At 32.3% G+C, this 12,049-nt stretch overlaps 1 protein-coding gene across 1 annotated transcript in view; it reads left to right on the top strand.

Annotated features, from left to right (window-relative positions):
- Positions 1–2,533: 2,533 nt before the first annotated feature.
- LOC124362624 (exostosin-1) overlaps positions 2,534–12,049 on the top strand; it is a 63,230-nt gene continuing 53,714 nt past the window's right edge. Inside the window, exon 1 of the mRNA XM_046817284.1 lies at positions 2,534–3,856. Within this exon, the coding sequence (XP_046673240.1) occupies positions 3,161–3,856 (696 nt within the window). The 5' untranslated portion in view covers positions 2,534–3,160. The remainder of the gene's footprint in view (positions 3,857–12,049) is intronic.

Raw genomic sequence — 12,049 nt, 5'->3', positions numbered from 1 at the left:
GTCCATACAATGGACGTCACTTTATGATTCTTGCCAAATCAAAGTGGCCAGAAATCAGAATAAAGAACTCCGTTGCAACTTCAAATTCTACAATTGGAATGCTCAGTGAAGTATTTTCACGAAATGAAGTGCCTTAAGTACTCGTCAGTGATAATACCATTATTTTAATGATAATGAACAAGTTGAACATTATGTTAAAATACCAAAACAGAAATTAGCATTTATGGAAAGAGAAAAAGAATGTCTCCAACAGAAACTCGACTTGTTACTCTTCAGGTATCGAGTAACTCCTCCGGCTTGCGGAAAGACTCCATCAGAACAATTTTGTGGGCGTAATTTTCGAACATAACTCGACATACTGAGACCACACTTCTGATAGAAACATGCATTTCAACCCCTAAAATTCCTAAAAACATAGAAACCAAGGAAATGTTATCGCCATGTTTGAATGAACAGACTTTCACTAATTCAGAAGTTAAAGAAGAAAGGACGCTAAGTAAAAATCAAGATACAAAAGACCCACTACGTTAGACTAGTAAAAAGAAACCAGATACGGTGTCGCAGGTGTTGAGATAACTGAACTACACCTCTCAAAAAAAGTAAAGAGTCCAGTCATTAAAGAGGACTTGTAAAAAATTCCGGTTTTGGTGACAACGAAGTTTATAGTGTGGGAAATTGTTATAAATAAGTTTATAATACTATACTATGAAAACGTATGTTATGTTTATCACATGATTGTTATAAGGTAATGTGTTTTGTAAAACATTGAACAATAGAGTTAAAGTTTTGTGTTAAAGTCATTCTCTATATTTCTTTATTTAATATTAATACTTATCATGAATGTGTCAACAAGGTTACTATAAGAATTACAACAATATCTATGTCTGGGTAGAAAGTAATGTTACATGGATTTTGTACATTTTTTACTATATTATTCATCGTGTTACTAAAATAAAACAATACAGTCATGTAAAAATGAAGTAGTTTTCTTCTTTTAATCTACAAACCATGGTGATAGGTAAAAAGATGAATCCTGAAAAAGATTCTGAACCATGGTTTGGTCAAAGCGTGTCATGGCTATTAGGTACCGAACGAAACAAAACGTTTTTTCCACCCTGTTTATTTAAACAGTGTTTTATCCACCTTTTACAGGAAATTTTATAAGAAAATATCAACTTTTTAACAGAAAAAGTATTCATTCGACCCTAAAATAAAATAAACTATAAGAAAATCATAGCTTGAATAATGCGTAATCTTAAATAATATGTGAAACAGTTTTTTGTAATTTCACAAAATTGTACTACTTGTAACAAAATACGTTTTGAATTGTCACGCCACAGTTAGTATTATAGGTAATTATGATGGCAACTAAAATAACGGAAACTAAGGCAATAGAAAAAATAAGTAAGGTAAAAGTTAATCATATGAAATTTTTGATAAATCAACACGTTTTAAAGTTGCTTTGATAATTTGTTGGTTAAATAATTATATAACTCTATTATTTTAACTTAATCTGAAATATCGTCTTCGTAACAAGTCAAGCAGAAAAAATAGCGCTATTTTTACTATAGATTGATACTATAATTTTGCTACGCTTTTAACTAATTTTACGAAGATCTATAGTAATATCAAAATGACATTATTTATGGGGAAAGTGAGGTGAAGGAACCCACAAATGCTAAAGCAAGTGAGCCATTAAGCAGAATTAAGGTATATCGTTATCTAACCAATATGTCAGAGAAAAAGACGATCCATCACTTTGTAAAAATGTTGATGAAACTTTAATCACAGTGTAACGTGTTTAACATAATTTTAGTTTATTCATGTGCAATTAATTGTACATTATTGTTAGTATGTGCATATTTAGTAATGATAAATTCGGTGTGTTCTTGTATTACAGAGTTAATTTAATTGAATACGACAATATTGTTATTTTAGCCAGTGTTGGCTGATTTCACCTACTTGTAGATTATCAGTGGTGTCCACGGTCGGATTTACAAGTAATCTGGAGGTTACTATACTAAGCAAAACAAAGATTTAAACAAATGGTAAATTTATGACTATATACCACACTGTGCAAAGGAAACCAATAATTTATTTAAAAAAAAACTCATATCAGATTTAGGATTGCCCCACAATGTATGTCGGTGTAGTTGAATACACAGACACTATTTGTATACATAATGTTATTACTTGTGCTAATGTTGTATATATCATTTGGTACCCCGGTATCCAAATTTATAGTAGCCATATAAAAAAATAAATAAATAAATAAAAAAAACACTTATATTTGAATCTATGTAAAGTGGTGTATTTTACAACATGTTCATAAATAAATAAGAGGAAACTTAATAATAGGTAAAACAAAACTAATAAGGTTCAGGTTTATATCATGAGTTTTTTCACTTATTAGAATAATGGTCGACAACAGAATTGCATTATTGGTTGAGTAATTCCCCTACAGGTAGCAGCATGTGTTTAAGATTCACTGCGTTCAACGCGCACTAGCGGGATTCTGTGAAATGTTCAATACTTTCTGTCTGATCTGATACTCTGTCTGAGTCTGATGTTGATCAGAGTACTTGTCGGCTGGTCCTCACATCAAATGTGAATAGTGTATTATCTTCATAGTGCATTTTTCAGGAAGAGTCATAAACATTGTGTGCTAATTTCAGTTTTAAATAATTTTCATTCCATTGTCTAAATTCATAAAATGAACTTTATGATTTCATGTAATTTGTTCTTGAATGCACCCAACTTGACTGTGTAAACAGAACCGATCGTCATGACTTTTTACACCTAGTGTTTTTATTACTTGTGATATTAATAAATTTACATCCTACACTTTTAAAATTAAAATGACGTTATTACGCTGTGTTTTAGTAAACAGATCTGTTATAACTGCTATAGGATGTAAACAAACTTGCTACAATTACCCTCAAGTTAGGGACAGTTCTATGACATGAATGTATGGATTCAAGAAAATCAGTCAAAAAGTCTGTGGAAATGTGTACTATAGTTGAAAAGTTCCTAAGGACGCTTATTAAGGAAGTGGTTGTTTTAAACAGGTTCAGTTTTTGAGAAAATATTTTGTTCAGTTATTGAGCTATGTTATAGGTTAAGCAGTGTATTACTCACATTGCCACTGCTTCCTTATAACATGCAAGCAAAAAAACGTTATCTTTTAGTTTTACTATCGTGTGCTTTTCTGGCGTATTGTTATTTTGGTGGCTATAGATTGAAAAGTAACCATAAAGTGAATCCGCCTGAAGATAGTATGCCTACTTTCTTTGACCCTTGGAGTGACCAGTTGTTTACAAGGGATTTAGAACCTTCTCCTCACATCAGAAGGACAGGTGGTAATAATTACAACCATAAAAAAGTTAGTAATAGTATAATCAATCAAAAATGTAGGATGGAGACATGTTTTGATTACTCCAAGTGTCATAATGACTTCAAAGTTTATGTATATCCCACAAGTGATGATCTTCATGGTGGAGAAGTTCCTTTAACTCCAAGTCCTGCCTATCAAAAAGTTCTAGATGTAATTTTAGAATCGCGCTATTATACATCTGATCCTAGTCAAGCGTGTTTATTTGTTCTTGCAATTGATACTCTAGATAGAGACAGTTTATCAGTTGATTATGTGAGAAATGTGCCATCTCGCCTTCAGAGACTGAAATTATGGAATGGAGGTAAAAACCATGTTGTGTTCAACTTGTATTCTGGAACATGGCCAGATTACGCAGAAGATGATCTAGGTTTTGATACAGGAGAAGCTATACTAGCAAAAGCCAGTATGTCTGTCACAAGTCTTCGGCCTGGTTTTGACATTTCCATACCACTATTCCACAAGGTAAGTGGCAATCAATATTATTTTTTTACCAGACGTTTGTTAACCAATTTTTTATAGTAGCCTATTTAGTATTGTTTGTCTAAAACCTAGAGTTGACTAATGCTAGATAGGCCTACTCTGCGTGATAATAATTACTTTAACTATGTTACCCAAAACTATATACTGTAAAACCACTTTTAAGAATTTCCTTAAATAGTATAGGCCTACTTTCATTTTAAGAAAGAATTTTTAGAAAGGGATAACTGGGTTATCAACATTCACATGAGAATTTGAGCAGAAAAATCTACCAACTACATAGAAGAAAATTTAAGAATTTTTTTGTACTTTTTTGTTTTTCATAATACTTTAGCACAGTTTTTACCTCCACGGTTTTCCTTAATTATTTTGGTCTTGTTTGGGGCTCTTTGATCATCTCGACGTTGCTTTTCCTGATTAATTAGATTTTATTATGAAGTCATTTACATAAATAGTCGTTCATATTTTTTGTGCTACTAGTGAGTGGTGTTGTTCTGCATATTCAATTTAAGTAAGTGCCATAAGTGAACTTAAAAGTATACCAGGCTACCATACTTATTATTGTGTCAGAATAGACAGAAAATATGTGTTGTTTTATTTTACTTTGTAATGCAAATTTAAGTTGTTCATGCTCTTCTACAGTAGTGGCCATTGTCGTCCAGTGCTCTGCTTCGTAGAATAATTTGGTTAGGTGCGTTTGTAATATTTTTAGCTCTCAAGCATTAGTAATCAGCCTTTTGGAATTTCATATTTTGCTGATCAGTACTATCGTGAGGGATGTTTTCATGAAAAGGAGATAATTTTACAAACAGCTAACTGATTGCAGAACACAGTACCTTAATGTACATAGCAATGTCTGATCACACCTAACCAGTGTGTACTCCAGTAACAAAATATTGTTTTTAATAAGAACCCATTTAAGTCCCATTTTGAAATGTTGCATATACAGTATATAGTCAGTTGTAGCCTGAATAAAACGGTTTTTTTTCCAAAAAATAGAAGAAGATGTATGTTGGGGTTTTCAAAAACCGTTTTTGGGAGAATAAAAAAATTCAAAATACACAAAACAATCATGTGACATATCATATTACAGAGCATTTAAAATGGAAGAGACCGTCACAATTTGAGGTCTTTAGCTTAAATAGTTGTTTAGCAATGTTGTTTAGAAAATACAGAGACATGATCAAAAACTGCCTTTTTGTGGATTTTGAAAATCCAGTTACTCAAAAACCATAAGTCGGAAAAATGTAACATTTTGCATTCTGACTAATCTTGGTAAGTACATCTTCCATACAAACAAATCATCAAAATCTGTGAGTTAAAGGTCCAAAATTATATTTTCATTGGTTGATTTGAAATGGAATGACTCTAGGCCCAATTGAAGAAGGTTGTATGTGTATTTTATGGAGCACATTAACATAACCCTGTCACTGCCAGATGATTCGTTAACAGCCTGTTTCAAAACTGCAAAACTTCTTACCAGAGCATGTCCAAAAAATACCAGGCCAGTTTTAGACATTTTGCATTGTTTTGCATAAATATTCATAAAATATTTAATAAAGATAATATAAACCTCATTAAAGATCATACTATAAGAACCTTAGTATTAGAAATAGTGGTAAAATTTTCTACATTGCAGCCTAAAAAATACAAAAATTACATACCTATTAAAAAGTAGATGTTTGTAGTGGGCAGCAATAACTGTTAGCTGTGAACTTAAAAAGTGTTAAGGATTACACTATTTAAAAAAAAAGAGAAAAGACCCAATAAGAAATATTTCTGTACAAGGGAATAAATCCCTCAATGTAACAAAAATCCTTAATCTCGCTTCCTTAGAGCTAAACTACTATATATAGTAACAAAACATAATTGAAAAAATACGAAAATAACTGTACAGAAATGTTATTTTGATCATGAAGCCAACAAAAACTTACCTGACCAAAACCCATACACACCTACCCGAGAGCCTAACATCCTCGATGGCAGTAGAGTTGTGTAGAGCTACCACTCTACTCGAGAGCCTACCACCTTACCCAAAAAGGATTTTCTCCATTTAGGTGAGAATGTATTTTTTAGCTTTTTAGGCCTTTCCTCACTTTTATTTAATGAGTATTGCTAATCTAGGTACTTATTAAGCACTTCCCAATGCGGAGTAGATCTTGAAAACTAGTACCATTAGTTGATGCTAATACAATTCTGAACCATAAAAAAAATTATAGGGGTAAGATAACTTTATTAATATTTTTGTGGGTGTTAAACCTATATGATGTTTTAACAATAATTTTATTTGTTAAATACAAATTGTGGGTATCATATTAATAGGCCTGACTCAATTGTGAACTCACATAAACATAACACACAATTTGTATATTTTGTCTCTGGTATTTTTAAAGTAAAAGTACATTTGCAATAAACAAAACATTAACAAATTACGGTTAATAAAAATATGTAATTATAAACAATTTAAAGGTCTGGGCTTTACAATTCATAGATAAAAAATATTTGGAACACATATAAATAACAAATTTGTTTTGAAGTAAATTCAATCCTGGGTATTTATGTATCATTTAAGTAAATTTATACTTAATAAGAATTTTACAAGTTAGAATTCCAAACAGTTATCAGGAGTGACAACGGCAACAGTGTGAAGTCCCTTCTGTAGCGTATTTGTACACAGTGTGGATATCTTTCTATGAAACAGTTATCTTCTTTTAAAGATTTAACCCAATAAACGATACTCAATTTAAAAGTTTTCTAATGTGATTTATAGTATATGTTATAAATATTTTTACAAACATTCTGTAATGGGATGCTAGAAGTTTACATGTAGATTGCCGATGTTTGGAAAACCGGAAACTAACAGTTTGCGAATAAGTGGATGTTGGCAATGAAAGGTTTTAAAAACTATTTCAGTGATCAAGTCAGATAAAGTATATCTATTAGCATTGTTTTCCAATTCTGGTTTTAAAAAGGCAATATTTAAGAATAATTTATTACTACAAGGTAGGAGTACACTTTACCACTTGTTAAATTACAGGTTTTGCAGAGATTGAATGCATGATTTTAAGTTTATGGATCATTCCATTATTGACAGATTGAACTACAGATATATATATAGGTAACATGGTGTGTAGACTTTTATTATTTAAACACTGATATTTAACACTCCGATGCTCGCGCGGAGTGCAATAGCACTCCAGGTATTTCTTTTTCTTCAAAAAACGCAGTTGGCAGCACTGCTGACCTTGAGCGGTCAAATACCTTCTCCCCAACTCCCCCGGCACACTTCAGTTTAGTCGCAACTGCCGTTACGCACTTGTCTATTTTATATCGATTTATTTCTCTAGCGCTACAGTTTTGGATTGCCACTGCACTCCACGCGAGCATCCACGTTCCATTTTTTTCACTGAGTGACGTGTGTTGTGATTTTATTGCAATTAATTTTGACATTGTTCTCCTGTTTAAAAAGTATGTATTTGTGTTAGAAAATAAACAATGGCTGACGGTGAACAGTTACTTACGACGTTGGTTAGCTGAAACGGAGGAAGACATTGACTGTATAGTGGGTGAGGAAGATCCCGATGAACTAGAAACTGATTATATTGAAGTTCAAGATGACGCCAGACCTGAAGTTGAAAGCCGTTCTGATTCCGAAGATGTTAGTGTTCATGAAATGGATATTTCGGAAATTGTGGCAGAAATTGAAGGCCCTGAAGAACAGACATCAGAGGTTGAATCTCCGCTACCCTGTCCACAGGCTCCACTGCAAGTTCCATTTGTAAACCCTGAATTTTATTTAGGAAGGGATCGAGAAACAAGATGGTATATTGACCCACAAACACCAAGAACATCCCGCACTCCTAGGCACAACATCGTCCCAGTCTTCCACAGACCCGGACCGCAAGGTAATGCTAGGTTAGCTGAAACACCTGAGCAGGCTTTTTTGAATATGATTGACGAAGAAATTATATAAAAAATTGTTGAATACACAAATATTTATATTGCCAAAATTAGGACCAACTTTGAAAGAGAGAGAGATTCCAGGCCAACAGATGTTCGTGAACTGAAAGCCCTGATTGGAATTTTGTACATTGCCGGTGCTCTAAAAGGTGGAAGAAGGAACTTGTTTGATATGTGGGACAACACTAGTGGTACTGGAGTCGAATTAGTGTACGTTGCAATGAGTTTGAACCGATTTAAATTTTTACTACGCTGCCTCAGGTTTGATGACATTCGTAGCCGAGAAGAACGAAAATCAATTGACATTTTCACTGCATTCAGAGAAATCTTTGAAAAATTTGTGTCCAATTGCAAGAGCTCATATAAACCAAATGATTACCTGACACTAGATGAACAGTTGGTGGCTTTTAGAGGAAACTGTCCCTTTCGAGTATATATGCCCAAAAAAACCGGCTAAGTATGGGATTAAAGTGTTTGCTTTGGTATCTACTTCAAACTTTTACGCTACAAATTTGGAAGTTTTTGTTCGTAAACAGCCTGATGGCCCTTATCGAGTTAGCAGCAACACTTCAGATTTGGTTGTACGATTAGTAGATCCTGTAAAAGGAAGTAACAGGAACATAACTTGTGATAACTGGTTCAGCTCTGTGCCCCTAGTCATAAGACTACGAGAAGAATTCAAACTAACTATGTTAGCAACATTGAGGAAGAACAAACGAGAAGTGCCTCCAGATTTCTTACCCGAGTCAAAGAGACAAATAAAAAGTAGTGTTTTTGGCTTCCAGAAAAACTGCACTTTGGTGTCTTATGTGCCAAAGAAAAACAAAGCTGTTTTGATGATTTCTTCTATGCATGACAATGCTGCAATCAATGAAGCAACTGGGGATGACAAGAAGCCAGTCATAGTTACTGACTATAACGACACAAAATATGGTGTTGATATCCTCGACAAAATGTGTCGACAATATGATGTTTCCAGGAACTCAAGACGTTGGCCATTGACTCTCTTCTTCCACATACTCAACGTTGGAGGTGTTAATGCGTTGAATATCTATAAAGCAAACCAAAACATTGCTTTTGTAAACAGATTGGACTTTTTGAAGAACCTGTCATTTCAACTAATGAAACCTCACATTGAGTATCGAGTTAGCCTTGACATGATTCCTAAACAGATAAGAACAAGGGGAAAGTTTCTATTGAAGCTGGACAACGCAGGACCTTGTCAACCTCAACCTCAGAGAACAGCTGTACAAGGGAGATGTTACCTCTGCGGTAGAGGAAGGAACAAGACCTCGAGGAAATCATGTTTCAAGTGCAACAAATGGGTGTGTCCCGACCATTCAAAAAGTGTTTGTGTAGAGTGTGCTGAATAGGTAAATAAAGTTTGAATCTTCTGTATCAGTTTTTAGTTTATTTCTAGCTTAGTTATAGTTTGTATTGTCTATCTTAAGAGCTGATGATTGATTTTTCCACGGAAAAGGCAAAATTATTTGTTAACAACTCATCAATTTCTTTAATTCTAATTATTACTATTATTATGTTCTATTTAAGTATGCTGTGTGTCTGAAAATGTAAATACATATTTGTTTTGGTAAATTACATGTGTATGAGCATGTTATTACACCTTAAACGCAAATTGAAATTACCAAAATTGCGAAATAAAATGGAGTGCAATAGCACTCCACGCGAGCACTCACGTTACACCAATCCACGCGAGCACTGGAGTGTTAATGAACAAAAATGTGTATGTATCAAATAGCAAGATATCTCGAGAAAGATTTCATCTCTTTGCTAGGGATTTTGAAAGATACTTCTTATTTTCATTTCTACATGGAAAAGAATGAGTTTTATGATGTTGTATGTCTAACCATATAATTTAGCTGAGCATCGTTAAAGCCTATCACGGATGCTGGCACAATTTCTCTTTTGTATGCCAGGAGATGTAAAAATATATTTGCCATATATATATATTTTATATATATCTATATATTTGATATATATTATTTATATATATATATATATATATATATATTTATATATATTATTTATATATATATATATTTGCCGTGATAGGCTTTAACGATGCTCAGCTAAATTATATGATTAGACAGATTAGATTAGATTAGACATACAACATCATAAAACTCATTATTTTCCATGTAGAAATGAAAATAAGAAGTTTCTTTCAAAATTCCATGTAAAGAGATGAAATCTTTCTCAAGATGTCTTGCCATTTGATACATACACATTTTTGTTCATTAAATATATCAGTGTGTAAATAATAAAAGTCTACACACCATGTTACCTAAAAATTATGTTCCATGTGTTGTGATTGTTGGCTACATGTGTATGTCACATGATAAAATCTCTTATGAGTAAAATGAGTCAAATCCCAAACTCAGCCAAATCAAACTCAGTGTTCCTCATATAGAAATAAAGCTTTATGCACAATTTTAAAGTCCATATGTCAGTTCATTTTCATTGATATCATGCGAACAGACAAACAGACAAAAATTAAATTTATCAGTTCCTCAATTGATAGGCCTGCCAATGCTCAGCCAATTAGGGGACATTCCATGTCAAATCAAACCAGGGTATAAACCTGACCACCTCAGAATTTGATAAAATTTCATATTAAGGTTGTTTCTCGTGTAGATTAGGAGGATTTTTCAAATAATATCTCAAGACGGTATAAAAGTTACAGCTATATACAGTTTCTGATAATCATAAAAACACACAACCAACATATTTTGAAATACAATAGCTTTTCTCTTAATTGAGCTAGACAGATGGAAATGGTGTCATTTTACTCCATTTTAAATGGATCTTTTTTTAAGTACTACACAACATATATTGTGATAAAAAATATTTTGAAAAATCCAATTCAAAAATATTAAATTTTATTTCTCCAAAAGTGCATTGAAACTTTTTTTACCATTCCTATAAATAGTTTATATTTTCTCATAGAAAAGAATAGTAAATGATTCTCAAAATTTAAAAATGGGACCATAATGGGTTCATAATCTAATAATCCACTTAAGGAGTTTTTTTAAGAATGTAATACTATGTATCCTTACTTAACCTAATTTATTTATGATGGTAACTAAATATTATCATAATTATTAATTGAGTAATTAAATGGGGGTTGCCCCTAAGACAACTATTTAGTTCTTTACAAAATAATGTTTTTTATTTGAAAATAGTTTTTATTATTAAAATTAATTTTATTTGAAAATTTAAGGGCACACTTATAAATAATATAATTAAGAGACTGTGATCTATATGATTCTTTGTCGTTACCAAACAAGATTTGTTATTATGGATGTGCTGGACAATATGAAAATAAGAAAAAAACTCTATTAACTTATGCTATCATAAGCAAGGTTTTGTTGTGGAAGCTGACTGGCATTTTTCTGTTATTGTCAATGGAAAAGGACTATGTGGTGGAGTTTTGGGCTCAGTGAAGAGACTTGCTGTAAGAGCAAGTCTACAAGTTTCATATGACGAACAATTTTAAATCCTATGTAACTTTAAAAACGGACAATTGAAAATTAACAGAGTTAATGTTACATTCTCAACTCAAAATGAGTATGTTGAGTCTGAGAAATTTCTGAATAACCGTTTCAGCCAAGCAATAAGGAACACATCAGCAATATCATGCTTTTGTCATAATTTCAAGGGAATCAAAGATGTATGTAAAGAAAAACTCTTTGAAGATACATCAGAGGAAACCTATGTATAAAGTTAAAATGAAAAATGCACCATGAAATAAACAACAACTAACAGTGTATTTTGTAAAATTTACTGATACAAAATATAAACATGAACTGTTTTATTATAATTATATCAGTATTGTGAGAAAAGGTATTCATTAATAATAAAATCATGTTTGTAATCTGCTTTAGATTGATTATTTATCTGGAGATTAGACTGCTCTTTTTAACTAATCACCCCTTAAATCACAATCTGATTCTTTGTTCAAATGTTCAACCTCAGGCACTTTTATCTCACCTGTGCCATTGATACCACAAACATTTTAAAGGATCTTCTTGAGCAACGTCTACCTTCCCAACGATGTCTTCCCTTGCAGGTTTTATTTGAATCTGAAGACTACAAATCAGAAAGAACAATTCCTAAACTCCTTATCAAAGAATTCAAGGATCTTAGTCTTTGTTCCATTGACAGTTTTTTTGAATGGCCAGAAGTTCATATTTTTGC

Source organism: Homalodisca vitripennis, chromosome 5 (assembly GCF_021130785.1).
Source record: "Homalodisca vitripennis isolate AUS2020 chromosome 5, UT_GWSS_2.1, whole genome shotgun sequence".
Taxonomy (NCBI): Eukaryota; Metazoa; Arthropoda; class Insecta; order Hemiptera; family Cicadellidae; genus Homalodisca; species Homalodisca vitripennis.
Note: the sequence above shows the minus strand (reverse complement) of the source record. Positions and strands in the feature narration are given on the sequence as shown.